Source organism: Vipera ursinii (assembly GCF_947247035.1).
Source record: "Vipera ursinii genome assembly, chromosome: 1".
Taxonomy (NCBI): Eukaryota; Metazoa; Chordata; class Lepidosauria; order Squamata; family Viperidae; genus Vipera; species Vipera ursinii.
The window spans coordinates 310,412,391-310,432,933 of NC_139512.1; the positions used below are offsets into that span (position 1 = coordinate 310,412,391).

The following is a 20,543-nucleotide window of genomic DNA, read 5'->3' on the forward strand; positions in this document are numbered from 1 at the left end:
ATCAAGTTGTCCCTCCGTAGCTCCTCCAACACCTCTTTTTCTGTTGTCGATAGTATATGACATTGTCTGTGGTTAATGAGAAGCCCTGTTACACGCTGCCTGATGGAGTTCTTGATTTCATCATGGGCCTTGACATGATGGATGGTAGACTCTAAGGCAGCAAAGTCAATGGGCTGCACGTTAGATTCAGGCCGGTGTCTCGTTGCAGTATCGAGGTATGTTCATTAGTCAGTCAGAAAAAGAGGCGTTGGAGGAGCTACGGAGGAACAGCTGTGCAGGGCGGCAAAACAAGTGAACTTCTTATCACCTCTGCACCACAGGAATAGAAATTCTAAAAATTCAGGGCATTTACTCACAGAAAGGCAAGAGGGCATAGTGAGTAAAGTAAGGGGGACATTAACACACCCTTTTGCAGTATCGAAGGAAGTACTTCAGACCAAGACAATCGAGACAGGACGCGCGACGAGAGGATCTCTACCGGACGTGACTGCATGCCAATCTGACGAGAACGCCGGACAAGACAATGGGGGGGAGAAAGGGGGGAGGGGGGAAGATCCAGCAACAACACTGAGCAGCCGCGCGCAGCAGGAGGAATGCAGCTGGCGAGCGAGACGGGCGGGGGAAGTGGTATGTCAAGATTGAGGTGAGCACCGGCCAATATGACACAATTAGAAATATGATGGCCATCTGTGAGGGGGGGAAGGGTGGATGGAATGCCCGCGTGCTTCGTGGCTTGACAGTTAAACAGCCATCTAACTTTATAAGCAGTTTTCTCTAACCACCAATTACCAACTCTGATGATATACATTTATTTATCTAGCATAAACTATATTTATTTGTTATCACATTTATATTTTTTGGTACTGTTAATCATAAAGAAATTCAATCAGTTGTGAAATAGACACAACATATGTACATATGTGTACATAAATACAAAAAATTAAAGTATTTTAGAAATAAAAAAAAACCTACGCCAAGTACTGAGGCATCTTCTGATGAGGGTCTACAGTAAAGACTGGAAATTTTTTCTGCTCTCATCAGATATTCTGAAGTCTTCCTCTTCACTGCTTCACGACGAGTTGGACTTGATTCTCCTGTGTACCATAAAGGAATATATTTATAAGCCTGAACACTCTGCAACAATTTCTTTTTCAGTTATAGTCCAAGAAATTTCAAGACACAAATCTTTTTTCTGGAAAAGTAATCACAATAGAAATTTAAATGCATTGTTGCTCCTATCACCAAATGGCTACCACAGGATGTTCATCAAAAATTGGCTACTATAGTTAAGATATTATATCACTAGACACCCATGTGCAAACGTCTATGACAATGTCTGAACATCAAAAACACAGAACAATGCTACTGAACCCATTTTTTCTGTAACAGAATCCTATTTCACAAAAAGTTTATGGAAACTCTTTCACCCTCCACTCCAAACATGTAAGATCTACTTATCCCAGCCTTCACTTTTTTCCATATAACTGTTCTACAGATTCCCTAATATGATCCACGGTAATGTGTAGTCCTTCCAATCCTAGATCCTGTTTAAATTTTGAAACTGCCCATCTCACTCAGATCTGTCAGATTGCTCACATCTCACAGAGATGTAAATTTGATATATGTCTTTAAATTTTATATAAAAAATATGTAAAATTCCATTACAAGTAATCCTTGACTTACAACAGTTCATTTAGTGACTGTTCAAAGTTACAACAGCACTGAAAAAATTGACTTACGACTGTTTTTAACATTGTTGCAGCATCCCCATGATCCCGATCATAATTAAGATGCTTGCAAACTGACTCACATTTATGATTGTTGTAGTGTCCCAGTGTCAAGTGATCACCTTTTGCAATCTTCTGACAAGCAAAGTCAATGGGAAAACTACATTCACTTAACAACCGTATTACTAATTTAACAACTGCAGTGATTCACTTAACAACTGTGGCAAGGAAGGTTGTAAAATGGAGCAAAATTCCCTTAACAAATGTCTCACTTAACAACAAAAATTTGTGGCTCGATTGTGATCGTAAGTCAAGGACTACCTGTATTTCAATAAAAGGAGGCCATTAAAATAAGGATAGAATAATCAAAGTTAAAAGGGCAGGGGGAGGACTCTCAAGGCATTAACCAACCCCAAGATTGTGTGTTCCTCTGAGATCCCCATGCAAGTCAACAGAGCCAAGCCTTCACACTCTTCCAAAAGCATTGGAGAGTGGGGGGTCTTGCCTTGAGCTACTGCAATTTATTTTCCTCTCTATTCCAATGTCAGTACAAACATATCCCCATGAGATAATGTTTTCCCATTGTTTTCATAAAATCTTGCCTGTAATATATAAAATCAATCACAGCAAACACACACTCCTATACAAGAACAAATTTTCACAAAACTTAGCTGCCTAGCAGGGAGCAGGGGGGTGAAGCACCTCCTTCCTCACATAGATATGGCCAATAAAAAGTATATTCTCATTTTTTTAGGATTTTATGATGTTGTAATGGGAGGCTTAAACCTTCAAATTCCTATGGCACACTTATTTTTTATCTTAAAACTCCTAGACACTCATATACCCAGAAAGAAACAAAAAAGACACTACACAATCTAGGGATTAGCTATATAATGTTTAATAGGTTATGACAGTACCAAATTAGTGAATTTCTATCCTCTTTTGTTCCTCCTATTATTCTCAGATACTCACTCACTGGACTTAGAATTGTCTTAAAATTTTCAGATATGCCAAATTTTAGATTTTCATTTTACTATTACATGGGTTGAATGTTATATAATATAATTACCGGTAATTACTTAATATCTCATAATGTAAATATTTTTAATGTGTTATTTTTCAGTTATGTCTTGTTTCTCCTTAAATGAAAGAATTACAATATCAATTATTTATAACAATCAATGTTTGGCCCTGAAATAACATCCCTGCTAAAAAAAATAATACCTCTAACTGTATTGCTAAAAAATTAAATGCCAAAGTTGCAATTAATGATTCTTAAATAGTCGAGTTCTCATTGCCTTCATGTGTCCTGAGATTTTCAACAGAGCATGAAGTCACATTACTTCTGAATAATCCTTGAGATTTTTATGCTTTTTGATTTTTTAAAAAAAATATATTAAAAAACATCAGGAATATATGTTAGGTATATTAAAGCTTTTAATTAGTCTTTATAACACAATCAAGCAAGGTCATCTTTCTTCAAACAAAATATTCATTTTCTATTTAGATGTCTTCCTTGATACCAGCAGATATTTGTGTTTCATTTGATGAGGATCAGAGGGTTTTTACCTGAATCAGACTTTTATAAATAAGGTAATGTTGATTTATTTTTATTTTTTTAAAAGATCCTCCTCTGAAGAAATATATAAAGTGTGATAATGCTGATGACAGAGACCTTCAAATAAAAACACTTCGAGATTCCTCCTGCTTCTCTCTCTCTCTCTCTCTCTCCCCATTTGCTATACTGCAGCTGTGCTTCGCACAAATTCACATGAATGAAAATATTTAGGCGAGAAACCACCCCCTTAGCTTGTTTTCCATATGACTTTCCTGTAATTATTTTGTAATCTGTTCGCACAACAATATATAAAAACATCTGCAAAAACAGGTAATTAATGTGTCAAGCTAAACTAATGCATTTTTATGGTGGGCATGCTTCGTCAACTGTAATTATAACTCTTTTTAAGCAAATGATGATGTGTTTGTTGCAATGTGAAAGTGGTTATTTTAGATGCTCTGTTCACCATTCCTGCAAACAGAATATTAAAAAAGAAAAGATGAAAAATAACTATACTGCTACCAAGCAACACATATAGGCTTCTAGCCATTTTTAATTATTTGCTGCTTCCATTGCAAATCATTCTGTATGTTTAAAAAAGGGGGGGAGGGGAGAGCATTTTCTTTTATTTGCATCAGCAGCTGAGTGGGCTTATATTTGCTGCAACTATGTTAGTACGCTCGCAGCGTGGAAAAGATAAATATAGGCTGCTTCCCTGGCACTTGAGCCAGTTTCAAGTGTGAAAGGGCCCCACAGTCTTCTCAGTGGGTATCGGTGAATACGTGCAATGATAATAGCAAAAGTATTCTGAATATCTGGGGCTAATTGCCATTTCTAAAAATATAAGAAGGGTCTTGTGGACTAGGCCAAAGTCATGTCTAGTCCAGAATGGACCCAACCAGGGGTATCTGAGAAACTTACAAAGAGATACAGAAAAGTTATAATCCCCTTCCATGTTTTTTCCCCAGCACCTGGTTTTCCAGGCTTGCTGCCTAGGATTCTGAAATCATAGTCATTAAGCCTAGTAGCCACTATTAAACTGATCCTCCATGAATCTGTCCAATTCTCCTTTAAAATTGTCTAAATGGGTAACCACCATCACGCCTGAAGTTATCAAATGCCAGTCTATGTCATGAAAAACAAAAACATTGAATTCATAGCTCTGTCTTCTTTTACTTAATGAATATACTTCTCATGTGGCTCATGTGTCTTTTAGTTTATCTCTAGTTTAGCTTGTTGTCCAAACTGTAAGCTATGGTTGATTGTAATTATGGTTAATCAAAATAAAACAAAGTCATAAACTCTTAAATGAAGTTGGCTTCTTTCCATTTATCCAAGTTAAGAGTTATATTGTTCCTCCAAGGTCAGAAAGCACAGCAAGCTGCAATTAATCTGAAATATAAAATAAAGGTTATGGAATTGTTTGGCTTGTTGCTGTATTGAAGAAGGTAGGGAGAACGTGCAAATCTAAAGTTTGTCTAGATTTGTTCTGGTGACATTTACTGGGGATTAACATTATTACCATTAAATCAATTATGAATAGTAACAACATTAATATTATTAATAAAATCCACCAATGAAAAAGGAGGGGAGAATTAAATTAAGACATAGCATCATGTCTTAAATTCCCATTGTTTTATATAAAGATATGTTGATTTTTAACCAAACTGAACACAGCATACGGTAGACATTACAGAAAATTAATACCAATGTATAAAATTAGTTTAGCTAGTTAACTATTTAGAGCAACTAAATTAAAATATAGAATAAAAAGTTATGTCATTAAACCCCAAATTTATGGTACTTACTAAATTTGTAAAGTGGAGCAAGCAAACTTTCTACAGCTGCTTATTAAAATCAGGCCCCAAGTGCTATCAGCAGCAAAGGCAAGAATGCTTTGGACTCACCGGGAGAGGGACTGAAATGTGGAGCCCATCTGATGAAAAGGTAAGTTTACGGAGCAAACAAGGAATTAATTCACTTATTTGCATATTATTTTAGCAAAACATAGGAAAAAACCACCAAATATGAGCATTCTTGCTCCTAAATTTCACCCCCCCCCAAATTGAGAATACTTTGAAGGTTGCAAGACGGGGTTAAGTGTGGTTCTTGTAGGTGCAGATCACCCACCCTGATATAGTGTACCACTCATACAACTCAGAAAAATAATAATCTAACACAAGGACATGCTCACCATATATGAAGCTCAACAAGCTAAGAGTAGTTCCACTTTTAGAGAAACTAATGAATATCCATTATGATATTTTATCTGGCAATATAGCTTTAGGTTGTCAGACAATATACGTCAACAATGCATTCTTGTCACATTCATATACTTGGTCCGTAATATATTATTTATGGAGTAGCTTAAAAAATTTAAGAGATGCGTAAACCTAAATATGAAATGCTCACTTACTTAGAATTGTTAATATATATTTTACAACCACTGTCAATTTAATGCTTTGCACCTTCATCCTACCAATAGAGCTATTAATTTTTAAAATGATTATACAGCCAGCAAAAAAAAAGCGACAAGACAATTGAAACCTAAATGAGATTTGATTTTATTTTTTTGGGTCTGTATGTGTCAAATGACTTTCCTCAGTAGGCTTCAAAGCCAATGGAAAATCGGAAAAACTGTTTGTTTTATCAGCGAAGGTCTCTGCTTGTTAATTTCACAGCAGAAGCTTCAGGGCTCAACAATGGCAAGTATGGGGCCAGGAATCCTCAGTGCAGAAGTTCATTAATTCAGGAGGGACCAAGGTTAATTTGATCATCAATAAGTGTCAATGAGATAATAAAGTGCTGGGGATTGTTGTTTCTCTAAGCAGATGACACAAAACATTTTAACTTTTTTATTTTATTTTATTTTATTTTATTTTATTTTATTTTATTTTATTTTATTTTATATTTTATTTTTACCTTACCTTTCCAATCTAAAACACTTTAGGCCATGGACAAGATTATAATATAATTTTATGATATGATTTATATATAATAACATAACATTATAAATTAAAAACAGAGACAAAAATTATAAAATTATGCTCACTGAAATGTCTTTGTGCCTTTCAAATGTCAAGGGAACAACAGCAAAGTATATCCCCATTAGATGGAGGCCATTACTGAAGAGGCCTTTCTTCTGGTCCACATCCTTGCTATGGGGGTGGGACTTCAAGCAGGCCTTCTCCGTTTGGTGGGACAGGAGGGGCAGAACCATATTTAGTAAAGTAGTCCTTGATACAGCCTGGTGTCATGCCATATACCAGGGGTAGGCAACCTTGGCTCTTTTATGACTCGTGGACTTCAACTCCCAGAATTCCTGAGCCAGCATTGCTCAGCATGGCTGGCTCAGGAATTCTGGGAGTTGAAGTCCACGAGTCATTAACGAGCCAAGGTTGCCTACCCTTCTATATACTATGGCAAATGTAGACAGTATATTAAAAAGCAGAGACATGACCTTGCTAACTAAGGTCTGTATAGCCAAAGCTATATTTTTCCCAGTAGTAATGTATGGCTCTGAAAGTTGGACCATAAGGAAGCCTTGATGTTTTTGAATTGTGGTGCTGGAGAAGACTCTTGAGAGTCTCTTCGACTGCAAGAAGATTAAATGAGTCAATCCTAAAGGAAATCAATCCTGGCTGTTTTTAAGAAGGACAGATAGTAATGCCGAAAGTCAAATACTGGTCACCTATTGAGAAGAAAGAACTCATTGAAAAATACCCTGACACTGGGAAAGACTGAAGGAGAAGGGGACGGCAGAGGATGAGATGATCAGATAGTGTCATCAGTGCAATGAACATGAATTTGGGCAAACTCCAGGAGAAAAATGGAGGGCAGGGGAGACTGATGTGCTATGGTCCAAGGGGTTGCCAAGAGTCAGACGTGACTTAGCAACTGAACAACCACGCCATATATAGCTTTATAGAAGATAACCAGCATGTTGAACTGCGCTCAGAGGTCAAGTAGAAACCAATGGTAGCTTTGACTTCTTTGACATTCTCCTGTAGAGGTTGCTTCAAGTCTTGAAGCCTACCCACTCTCTTGAGTTATTCTGAATCCAGCACTTGATGGCTTCTGTCACCCTTACTCAGGGTTTCCCCTTCCTTGGGGAGGTGCAAATAGAGACCCAGGAAGAAGCTTTGAGTTACATTGTTACTGTATACAGAATACAGAATAACTGAAAGAGCCTTGGAGGTCTTCTAGTCCAAACCCTTGCCCAAGCAGGAAACTCTATACCATTCCGGACAAATTCCGGTCCAATCTCTTCTTTAAAATCTCCAGTGTTGGAGCAGCCACAATTTCTGGAAGCAACTCATTTCACTGATTAACTCTTCTCACTTCTCACTAAGAAAATTTCTGAGTTGTAGGTTGGATCTCTTTGATAAGTTTCCATCTGTTGCTTCTTATCCTGCCCACTGGTGCTTTGGAGAATAAGTCAACCATCTGTATTTTGTGACAGCCTCTCAAATATTGAAAGACTGCTATCGTGTCTCCCTCAGTCCTTCTATTTGGTAGACTAGACATACACAGTTCCTGCAATCCACCTTTCCCAAAACTTCTTTGTATTGTTTTCATTGTTCATTTTGGTACTGGATTTTTAGGGGAAGTGTTTATTAACAAGAGGACTAGTGGTAAAAAGGTTAAGAACCCCTGCCCTAACTAGAGCTTGGCAGCTCAGTTGAGAAGAAACTAGGTAAACAGGGATGTGCCTGTGTGTGTGTGGAAGAGAGAGACAGAGACGGATAGCACGCAAATGTTCATTATGACCAGTAATGTTTTGCAGCTACTTTTAAATTCATTGGATCTCCATGTATTCCACAACAACCTAATGTGTTTCCATGTTTGGTTGAAAGTGATTTCTGTGTGTGGCTAATTGGTGAGTGGCCATAACCCAGATCAGGAAATGTGTGTCACAGGGGCTTCTTCCTTTCATTTCGCATCTGTCAAGATACAAGTAAAATTAGCTTTCTGAAACCATAAGGCTTTCTTACGTGGACTGTTATTTAACAAACACCGTTAAACTGGCATGAGATAAATTTATAAAGGCTGCCTGCAGTTTTTGTTGAATTTCAGTCCCTGGGATTTTAATCAACAGAAAGAAAAGCCCTCCTCAGAAATAGCTTCTCTATTTTGATTTTGATTTTTAAAAAAAATTAAAATGTGTCAAACCTCTTCTACTTCCAGCACAAGTTCTGGGGTAAACAGGAGAAGGTTATTTTCAAAGCCATGTTCCAAGGCTGCTCAGCCAGACCCCAATCACAGCAGCAGAGAACAAGTGAGAAGAGTGGAAAAGATTCCCGTCCCCTTTGCATTCTGTTCTGGAAGAAGAGCTTTCAGCCCAGTTCAGAAAAGATGGCCAAGAAACGGAGTAGCGTAAGAGGAACTTGTTAGACAACAAAGTGGAACCTAGCAGACGCCTGATCCTGGGAAACCAGCTTGAAGAGGGAATGCACATTCAATTCAGGGACTGCAGGAAAAATATTTGCATTACACATTTCCTGGAAGATATTGCAGTGCCTGATTTTTTTATTTTATTTTATTTATTTATTTGTATCTGCAAAGCCTGTGGTTTTTTCCTCCTCTTCTACGACCACTTTAAATAACTATAGTTACCACCTAGATACAGCTTGATGCAAAGCACTTTTATGTAAGAAATAAAAGGAGACCTATTGCAAGAAAATCATGTGTGCGCTTCACAAGCCATAACTGTAATCCGTAGAGTGGATGTACCCTAGAATGCTCTGTGGGAAGCAAGGGTCTTCCGATCTTTTAATAAAAACATTTGCCTCCTAGGTTTGCATGACAATACACAAGGCAATTGATAAATAAATAAAAATAAATTAAAAAACATCCACACAGACAGCTTTACTCTTTAGAAAATAGTAAGAAAATACCAACGGTATTTCTTTCATTGGAAAGAATTTTCAAAGTCTGCTTCTGGCTTCTGGCTTCCTTTCCAACCCATCTATAAAAGTAGGGACAGATTGATCTGATGCACAGTTCATTTGAGGACTTACTAGAAAGAATCAATTAACAAAAAGGGTATTTGCTAAATCAGAAGGCAATAAATGGGCCTGGAGGGGCGTACCAACCTTAGGCTGCTTTTCATATTAATAAACTCCAGCATCAGTTTTACAGATGGTCTAGATCATGTCCTTCTCTACAACTGGTGTAGCAAATGTCAGCCAGAATCCAGGATGTTTTATAGCAGTCTTCCCTATTCTGATGCCCTCTGGATGTGCTAGGATTTTAATCTCCAGAATTCTTAGACAGCATGGGTAAGCATTGGGGGAGGGGGGGAGGTGACATCCAAATACATTGAAGGCATCAAGTTGGTGACGGTTGATTCATGGCATCAGTTTGAAGGAGGCATGCAGGCATCTAGAAAACCATTCTGTAGAAACACAGAGGCCTGAATAAGATTTGATGCTAAAAATTATGTTAGCTAATTAACTTTGAGTACTGCACACCAGAATTTCATTTACCTGCTAGTTTGGGAGGGGGACTTTTGAGGGAGGAGACATCACATTACCTTTTTAATACCGTGCTAGAGACTGTACTCCTGCTGAAATATTGAATTTAAGCTTAATTAAAATTAAATTATTTAAATACAGTTCACATAATTACTCTCCACTTGGTTCCGGAAACAAGAAACAAACCCCAAAACACAACATTGCTGAAAATTTTCTCATGTTGCTGCCAAATCTGAGTGGAGCCAAGAAAGATACATGCAGCACGTACATGTAGCACAAAGGCTCCCCACTCCTATTACAGAATCAAAAAAAAGAGAAAGAGAGCCAGAAGCAGCATAGATTCTGGGAACACCAAAACTAGGTTCTTTCACTAGCCCAGGGGTCCTCAACCTTGGCAACTTTAAGACTTGTGGACTTCAACTCCACAAGTCTTCAAAGCTGACTGAGGAATTCTGGGAGTTGAAGTCCACAAATCTTAAAGTTGCCAAGGTTGAGGAGCCCTGCACTAGCCTGAAGGATTACTGTGTGTCCTTGATTAAACTTTAACCTTTCTGTCAGCAAAATGCAAAACTCCAGATGAAAAGCTAGGCCTTGCCAAACCAACACTTTGATTTCTGAGCAGGGGGAGCGTTCCATAATTGGGGTGCTTCAGCCAAGAAATCCTGCTACGTCCCCATAAAATGTACTATTCCCAATGGGAGGATGCAGATAATAATTCTTTGGTAGATCTTAACATTCTAACTTATAAAGGGAAAAGTGTTTTGATACTGAAGTTTTAAGCAGAAGTATTTTGAAAATAATCATAAACTTCTATTGATATAAAGGTAAAGGTAAAGGTTCCCCCGCACATGTGTGCTAGTCATTTCCAACTCTAGGGACCGGTGCTCATCTCCGTTTCAAAGCCGAAGAGCCAGCGCTTGTCCGAGGACGTCTCCGTGGTCATGTGGCCGGCATGACTAGACACCAAAGGCGCATGGAACGCTGTTACCTTCCCACCGTAGTGGTCCCTATTTTTCTACTTGCATTTTACGTGCTTTTGAACTGCTAGGTTGGCAAAAGCTGGGACGAGTAACAGATGCTCATTCTGCTACGCGGCACTCGGCATTTGACCCGCCAAACTGCCGACCATCTGATTGACAAGCTCAACGTCCTAACCCACTGAGCCACCACGTCCCTTTCTATCTATTGATATAGGAATGTACAAAAAGTTTTCCATCCATCCATCCATCTGTCTGAATTAGATTTTTCTTTCTTTGCTTCCTTCGAGATAACCTCATAAATCTCCCAGGATAGTTCCTCTCTGAATTTATTTATTTGTAAAATGTATTAACGTCAGTCTTGTGAATCTTGCATTTCTGGCATCCTTGGGAGCATTCCAAAGACATCTATATACTCATGGAAGAAGACAAAATAAACTTTGGTCTTAGCTTGAAAATTATGTTTATGCATTTAAGATTGTAGCATGTGTAACTTTGTGCTAAAATACACAACACAGAATAACAGATTTGGAAAGGGCCTTGGAGGTCTTCTAGTGCAAACCCTGCTCAGGCAGGAGACCCTATACTATTCCAGATAAGTGGCTCTCCAATCTCTTCTTAAAAACCTCCAGTGACGGAATACCCACAATTTCTGGAGGCAAGCTGTTCTACTGATTGATTGTTCTCACTGACAGGAAATTTCACCTTAGTGCTACTGTAGGTTGGATCTCTCTTGTTTGTTTGTTAAATTTATTTGTTGCCTATCTCGCTGTGAGGCCACTCTATAGACAGCTTTCTTTTTTTCTTTCTCTTTGTTAAGCTTCCATCAGTGACTTCTTGGGTTGCCCTCAAGTGCTTTGGAGAATAGGTTGACCCACTCGTCTCTGTGACAGCCCCTCAATTATTGGAAAACTGCTATCATATCACCTAGTCCATATCACACACACACACACATACACACACTTCCTATGATTTAAAATTAGGACACATCTGATATATTAAAGGAACAGAACAGAATTATTGTCATGACAAAATAAAAAGAAATTAATCAGACTGAACCTTCTTACTAATTTTACCAATACACATAGCTCCTTTTTTCTAGAGCATCCCTAATGAGAAGAATTTGGGTGAAGAGGTTAGGATTCAGACAACAGCTTCTCAGACTCCAACCAAAGCTTCATATATGATGCATTTCACCCTGAAGTGAAAGACCAATCACTTTTCTTGGAAATGCTTATAAGTGAAAAAGTGACAAGGGAGAGTAAGCAACATCTACAAAACATAGTTATGGTTTTCAAATAACTCAGAGTAAATTTCTTGGGTCCTGAGAGACAGTTCTGACAATCTTCAACTAGCTAGCTTCATGACCATGATTTCCTGGTAGAGCACAGGCCTTGTTGAAAGGTTACAACTCAAGGAAATACCGTACTTCTTTGCTTTTCTGTTTCTCTTGTTGGACTAGGCGCAAAATGTTATTGAAAGAATGTTTTATACAAAGAGAGGAAAATAAAAACACAGGAGTCTATCAACGGGCAGTGTTGTTATGTGATGAGGAAATGCTGATCACAGCTGGCCTCCTTTAATAAATGTGCATGCAGCACATTTACTTTGGCCACAGATGTGCATTGTTTTGTTTCATCAAATCATTCTCCTTCATGAAAATATTACCTGTATACATTCTTGCTGTTTTCTTTTTTTAAATAAAATTTTATTACAAAATACAATATACAGACTTCAAAATCTCTGTTAATCTCAATCACTGACTGATTTTCCTCACAACACTCCCAAATAAATCTGATATTTTTTACCAGAAACTCTACAAAGCAGTCTTTAAAGAAAGGAGTGATCAGGACATATTTCTCCCCTGAATTTTGAGTGGTAAAGACACTTGTGTTTACATTTGGCTGCCACAAATATCCAAGATATTCCTTACAAGAAAGCTACTAATAATCTTTGCCGCTCTGCAAAATGAAACAAAACTAAAACCAACCAACAAACAAACCAGAACCAGAACGTAGAGACCCCCTCAGCCCCAGGATTTGATCCTGTTTCAATGAACTTCACTTTTTGAGACGCAGCTGTGGTAGAAAACGGGTTCAGGAGCCACTGTTAAAAAACGTCTGTTTTGCCCTAGGGACAATTGCACCGGATTGCTATGGATCTAAAAAAAATACCCGCCTGGAATAGCTGAATTTTTGGGAACTTCCCACTGGAACGCATTTCCTATCTCACCATTCCCAAGGCAACTGCTGCTCATAATAATAATAATAATAATAATAATAATAATAATAATAATAAGAAGAAGAAGAAGAAGAAGAAGAAGAAGAAGAAGAAGAAGAAGAAGAAGAAGGAAGAGAATAAGAAGAAGAAAAAGAAAAAGAAGAAGAAGAAGAAGAAGAAGAAGAAGAAGAAGAAGAAGAAGAAGAAGAATTAATTTTAATTTAATTTTAATTTTAATTCCATTTATATCCCGCCCTTCTCCAAAGACTCAGGGCGGCTTACAAACTTAGCAGAAGAAGAAGTAGTAGTAGTAGTAGTGGTGGTAGTAGTAGTAGTAAGTTGGAAGGGACCTTGGAGGTCATCTAGTCCAACCCCCTGCTCCTCTGCCCTCTTCCACTGCTTTGCCCTGAACCCTCCAAGGGGCATTTCCAACACATCCTCTCAACTACTGACAACAGTCCCTATGCCTGGTGATTCCCGATGATTCCTTCCAGTTTTGCCGACTTTTCTCATTTGTGCCAGTAAATGCCCACCCCTCCCCTCTTCCCTGCCGTCCTCTTGCAAATCTCCCCCTCCCCACCCCTTCCCCTTTGTTTCTTGTCTGGGGAGAAAACATGCAAACAAAACAGAAGAAGAAACCAACCCTGTGATTCTGTGTCCGTCTCCGGCTTGCAGTTTTTATTTTATATTGTTTGTGTCTTGGAAGAAGGGGAGATTAAAAAAAAGGAAAAATATAATAATTAATATGTAACTGGGGGTTGGGATGTGTATAGAGGGGCTTATTCCTCTGCAGCCCAAGACTCTTTCCCCCATGCCCGAAAGTTAATATATATGTAAATATCTATGTCTGCCTTTTAACCACCTTTGATACTTCAATAAATCCCCGATTAATTCTTTTAACACCAGTGGTTGTGCGATCCTTCTTCATGAGCGTGAACAAGCCTGCAGAAAACAGTGAAGGTTGCAGAACAAAGGGGGGCAGGGGAGGGCCCCCCAAACCAGTACAGAAAGGGGTACAGCCAGTGGGCCAGAGGTGGGGTATGACGGCCCCTTGATGACTTGTGGACTTCAACTCTCAACTTAGGACCACAATTGAGTCCAACATTTCTGTTGCCAAGCAAGACATTTCGTTAAGTGAGTTTTGCCCCATTTTATGACCTTTCTTGCCGCATAACAACACTGCAGTTGTTACGTGAATCTGGCTTCCACATTGACTTTGCTCGTCAGAAGGTGGCAAAAGGTGATGACGTGGCTTTGGGACGCTGAAACCATCATAAATATGAGCCGGTGGCTAAGGGTCCAAATTATGATCAAGTGACCCCCTGGGGATGCTGCAATGGTCATTAAGTGTGAAAAACGGTCATAAGTCACTTTTCCAAAGTGCTGTGGTAACTTTGAACGGTCACTAAATGAACTGTTGTAAGTCAAGGGCTACCTATAGTAGTAGCGATTCCCCTCACATTCTTTCACTGCTGCCTGTATAAGAGGGTGAGAAACAGGTACCTTGGCCTATACACTAAACCAGGGGTAGGCAACCTTGGCTCTTTTATGACTGATGGACTTCAACTCCCAGAATTCCTGAGCCAGCCACGCTGAGGGGAAAGGGAGAGCTTTCCATGCTGAGCCATGCTGGTTCAGGAATTCTGGGAGTTGAAGTCCACGAGTCATAAAAGAGCCAAGGTTGCCTACCCCTGGTGTAGACTATGCCCAGCAAAGTGAAACAACATGACATGTTAAAATATGACACATTGTAAAAAAAAACAAGGAGAGGGAGGATAGGGAGTATTTTATGCTCACTAGATATCAGATAAAGTTTGTGATATACCTATTGTACATGCTTCATGCCACCATGTGGCAATAGCTAGTATTTGTATTTGTGTCTTTAGTAGAAAATTACACCCTATTTCTTTTTAAAGACATCAGCACACAGTTCTATGTAATGCTTGCGATTCCCAAATTAGGCTGAACTGTAAAATAGCATCACGGCTAGAATTTAAAAGGAGAGACTGGGGGGGGGGGGGAAGAATTTTTAAAAGATGCAGGAGAGAGGTATCAGAAGGTAGTTTTCTCACAACAAAAGGCAACAAGAATGGAGAAAGTCACTTGAGGTCTCAGCTCTTCTTCCAGTTTTTAGTACAACTCTGGGAAAAAGCTGAAATAAGAAAATTACTGACGCAAAGTCACCCAGTGAGATTTCTCAGCTGACAGTGGACTTGAACAGGGAATCTCCAATCCAGATACACACTATAACTAACACACTATGTTAGCCCTCATTATTATTTATTTATTTAATTTATTTATTTAATAATATTTATATACCGCCCTTCTCCCGAAGGACTCATTATTAAGGCAGCATTATTAATTGTAATTATATTGCTACATAAGGTCTATGGAGATTCTCACCCTCCAGTCAAAGCTGAAGAAGCTTCTTGGATGAGAAGCAAAACACCTTCCAAGAAAAACAAGAAAGTCCATTTTCCTCTTGAAAAAGCACCTTTGAGACAACCATGATCTGGATGACTGAGAATCTCCATTTAGCTATGCACTTTGGAATGAACACCCTTCAAATAGTGAAAGAGTATGAATGGATTTCCAGAAAATCTACAGGAACCATTTGCACTTCAGTTTGAGATGCAGACAACACAGGCTTATCCCCAACAGCCTGCCCCTGTGTTCAACAGTGAAGGTACACAAGGCAGAAAACATCCTGCAGAAGGCAGTTCCACAACACAGTCCTGGCAGCAGTTACAAAAAGGCTCCACACCCATTTGTACTACTTAGGTGACCCTGAGGATACAGACAAACCTCCAAGTGGCGTCAACGACTCTCTAAAAGAATGCAAATGACCAGCTGTCTGCAAGGAATATACAGTAAATCCTTCCATTCCTCACCATTCAGGCGGAGCTGAAGAAGCTTCTTGGATGAGAAGTGAAATGTCCTCAAAAAAAACCAAGAAAGTCCAATTGCCTCTTGAAAAGGCATTTTTGGGACACTGCTACACAATGTTACAAAAGCTAGAACGGATTAGATACTGGAGTAGGACTGGAAAGATTCAAGTTCTAGTACCCCCTTGGGCATGGAAGCAAGCTACAGAATCAAGTTGACCTTGATCCAGCCATTTCCTCTCAGTTTAAATCAATGCCAAGCTCTGCAATAAGCAACTGATAAACAAACCCTCTCATTATGTCATGGATTAATAGCTTCACCGCAAAATCTAGGTGAGAACAGTCTTAAAAAAGCAGGCCCTACAATCACACAGGGCAAACAAGTAAGAGGACGACTGTTAGTATAGCATAGTATTTTCCTAGGTAGTATCAACAAATTGAATATACTGTTACTATACACTTCCAGAATATGAGCAAATACAAATATGTCCTCTGGAACAATATGCCCTTAGATGTTTCTACGATGTTAACCTTACTAGCCTTTAAAAAAAGCATTAAAGCATCTCCTATCACTTTTATTATACTGGTTCATAACTTTATGTAGTTGGATAGCTCTTCCGCTCTCTTTCTGCTGGTAGATGGGAACTATTTTTGCACAATTAGTTTGTTGAGAAACTTGAGACACCCAAAAATATTACCTTTCAGTTATCAATTCATATTCAGTGGAATGGATTCTCTTATCCCCTAGAGAAAAATAGAAGACTTTGCCTTGAGCACCCCCATGTGGGCTCGGATTAGAACTTCAAGAAAGGGTTCTTTACATTGTGTCATAATAAATCTTACTTTATATGCTGGGAACGATGTAGCTTGCCTCTTGTCTAGGTTGTGCACTTCTTATCTTAAGCTTTACTTCTATTTCTGATTATTCATACTGGAGATTTGTTCTTCATCAGGTGAAATAATCATTATATGAAATAAAGTGACTTCAACTTATGATTTATAAGGTGGGGGTGGTTTTTTTTCTACAAACCAAAAAGAAACAATACTATACGCTCCTATACTATTGCTAAGTTGTGGTTAAATAAAATTGGAAATTGAAACTCTCATTGTAATACCCAAATGCAGAAAATAAAGTTCCTGCTGAATCATATGTGAGCAAGAGTTTTTAAAGGTAAAGGTAAAGGTTCCCCCGCACGTGCATGCTAGTCGTTTCCGACTCTAGGGGCCGGTGCTCATCTCCGTTTCAAAGCCGAAGAGCCAGCGCTTGTCCGAGGACATCTCCGTGGTCATGTGGCCGGCATGACTAGACTCCAAAGGCGCACGGAACGCTGTTACCTTCCCACCGTAGTGGTCCCTATTTTTCTACTTGCATTTTTACGTGCTTTCGAACTGCTTGGTTGGCAGAAGCTGGGACGAGTAACAGGCGCTCACTCTGTTACGTGGCACTCGGGGAGCTAGAATTTTACCTATTGAAGTTATGGTAGTTAAACTTGTGGGTCGGAAGTTCCTTGCTGCTAGCAAAAGTCACAGGACTGATTTGGGGGGAAAATTAATTCTATCAGAAGCCTCATCTGCTAAACCTGCCTCAGAGCAAACAGCAATCAGGGATTATTTCACTCTAAGTAGAGACCACTTTTTTCCCCTATCAGCCGGTACTGCCAAACTTAACAGAGGGAGAAGTCTGAACTTCAACCTGTTAAATTTTGTAACTAAGAAACCTCCTTTTAATGCCTTACTTGCTTTCTCTTTTCCTTTTGCATGCTGACTTTTGGACTGTAAGCCTATAAGTACAATTTCTGTTCTTTATAAGCTTTTCTATTTCAATAAAGAAAGAAATATAAAATGGCCCCAGGATTGGTTTTCTATTTCCTTTAATATCCAATTATTTAATTACAATTCAAACTTGCTGCAGAGAGGATAAAGGCTTAAGTAAACTAAAATAAGTGTTAAAATAAATGAGATCATACCTTGAACTCCTTCTAAAAGCAAATCAACTCCTTTTCTGTAAAAGCCAAACGCAGCTTCATAATCTTCCTCTTCCTCCTTCTTCAAGGCCAGCTTTATCAGTTCTCCAGCTTTGTCCAAGTAATCTCTTCTGCCAAGCTTGGCCTTCAAGCTCCCAGTGAATAAACCCCGGCTCTCCCTCTCATTCTCAGATTTGGTCCATTCCTGATCTAAAATGGCAGATGACAATACTGGATGTTCAGCAGCAAAGCTGAGACCAAGCGATGTGCTGGGGGAATCCTGGTTAGATGCCATTCCATCATCTAACTCAACAAGAGAATCTGCATCAATGGTCAAGGAAATCAAGTCACTGTCACTGGATAAACCTGTAGGGAAACAAAAAGATGGAGAGCATTAATCCTCTAAAGAAGCCCTACTGGAAAGTCTTGATTTAGAAGGTAAGTAAAAGAAGTATCCATGAAAGGTATTAACTATTTTAGCCACAGATCACTGCCTCTGAAAAAGAGAGTGGTCTTTCTTTTACGTGGTGATTAGGATAATAGATGTGATGTACTTTGAGCCCTCAGTAAAGTGTATCATAAACGCTAATGATGATGAAGAATGTTGATGAAGATCATACAATTTATAACAACCTATTCCACTGGTGAGTAAATAAACAAGTACTCTGCCAGGTTAAACTAAAAGTCAATCTAGTTGAATTTTTAATTCATACTTTGGCTCAAGAACAGCCCACTGGAGACCGTCACTCAAGCTGCCCAGCAATTAATTTTGAGAAACGTATGGCTCCAGAGGTAGAGGTAATATACAGGCAGCATGTCTTTTAATCAGCCACAATTTTTCCTGTTAGAATTTATTTAATTTCCTTCCAAATCATTCTAGGTCAGTGATTATTATATAAAAAAAACTTGGGATGCAACTTCTATAGTTCCATGTGAGGAAATGCTTTTTTTTATCTGTCCCAAACCTCCTGACATTGGATTTATTGGATGAATCCAAGTTCCAATTCAATGGGAAAGGAATACTATCTTCTTTATCCATTTCCATGCAGAGTATACATTTTCTGATGAATCCTTTTTTAACCTAATCTAATAAGTCTCAGTGTAAATATCTATGAAGGTTCTTAATCACCCAGGTCATGGTTGTCCCAAAGGCACTGTTCAAAAGGCAACTGAACTTTCTTGGAAGGGGAGGGGTGTTCCCTTGAATTGAAGAAGCTTCTTGGATGAGAAATGAAACATATTCAAGAGAAAATAAACCAAGAAAATCCAGTTGACTTTTGAACAGCACCTTTGGGATAGGTCTCAGTGTAATATTTCCTCATAAAGGAGTGCTAGATTTGTTTTATTACAATTTCTTTCTGAACAATTAAAGTACAGTTGGTACAAATATACTTTATCTATCTATATTAGCTGTCCAGGTTGTTTTGATAATACTGTATACCAGAGTGTTGAACCAACCCATACCTCATATTTCTTCTTCTTCAATGTTTCTCCAAGAGATTTGGCTCCTAGGTTGTTGAGTAACATAATTTTCTCAAAGTACATAACGACATTTAATAACTCATCTTTTTTAACCAAGAAGATAAAATGTAGCAAGCAGGTGAATAACACTAAAATAGTCACCATTGCTTGGAGATTTATAATTTTCATTCCTGTTTAGAGCTATTTACAGCTCATTTGTAAATAAATCAGTGGAATACATTCAAAATGGCATTGAGGATTTGAATAAGATGCTGATTTGTATATCAATTCATATTCAGTGGACAACTTATTGTATTGCTATAGAGTAGAACTGGTGTAATATTAGAGCATTCCAAAAATTCTCATACTGAAAGTGCAAACCAGATGAGCATCATGCATAAATCAGATCAAAAGAACCAGTGAAGTGGCACAGCTTGAGACTGAAGTCAAAAATCTGATAATCCTCCAGTTCAAGTCTTACTTCTGCCAAAAATACATTTGGTGATCTTAAGCTGGAAGAGATGAGCAATAGTTTAACAGAAAGGCCAATGTTTTGCACATAAAATGTCTCAGGTTATAGCAGCTTGCTCACTCTCTCTCTGAAACTGCAACAAATCAGGATCAATTATTTGTGGTCATTCATGCCCTTGTAACTCTCATCTATGTTGCTACAGTTTGCTTTACATGGGGCTGCCCTTGAGGACTATTCAGAAATTATTAGCCTGTATGTCGATGGGTTCTGCCTTGTTCTCCATGTGATACTGTTACTGCGGGAGCTGCCTTGATTATCAATAAGATCCAAATGCAATCCATTGTGTTGGTGCTCCTTAAAAAGCCCTATTGAGCTTGGAATCTGGTAACGTTCAAAACTGCATGATGCAAGTGGAGTCCACCCTAAAGGGGTCGGTGCATTATGGGTGACCTCTTTTTTTGAAATTAAATAAACAATTAATCTAAAACTGCTCAATTTACTCCATTCTTTCTTACCTCCATATTCTGTCTGGCTAAGTGTCACTTCATCAAGGACACCAATATCCTTCCGAGCTGTAGAAACAAAAATGAATACCAATTTTAATTACGCATAAGTTTGAAATAGGACAGACTCACTGCAGTTGGAAATTCTAAAAAAATGATGGGGGAAGGGCACAGTTTGTTGGGTAAATGTGATCTAGAAAAATATTAACTGTTTTATTTTAAAAGCCTGAGTCAGCTTCTCTCAATCATTCACCCTTCAAATATGTAGGATCCCCAACTAACCTGACCAACAGCCTGTAT

General features: G+C 38.6%; 1 protein-coding gene across 2 annotated transcripts in view; it reads right to left on the reverse strand.

Annotated features, from left to right (window-relative positions):
- Window positions 1-20,543, reverse strand: part of RPS6KC1 (ribosomal protein S6 kinase C1) — a 98,182-nt gene that overhangs the window by 53,193 nt on the left and 24,446 nt on the right. For both annotated transcript variants that reach the window (XM_083349502.1, XM_083349501.1), the window contains exons 6-8: window positions 20,256-20,312; window positions 17,811-18,173; window positions 973-1,094 (exon numbers count right to left, since the gene is read on the reverse strand). In XM_083349502.1, the coding sequence (XP_083205628.1) occupies window positions 973-1,094; window positions 17,811-18,173; window positions 20,256-20,312 (542 nt within the window). The remainder of the gene's footprint in view (window positions 1-972; window positions 1,095-17,810; window positions 18,174-20,255; window positions 20,313-20,543) is intronic.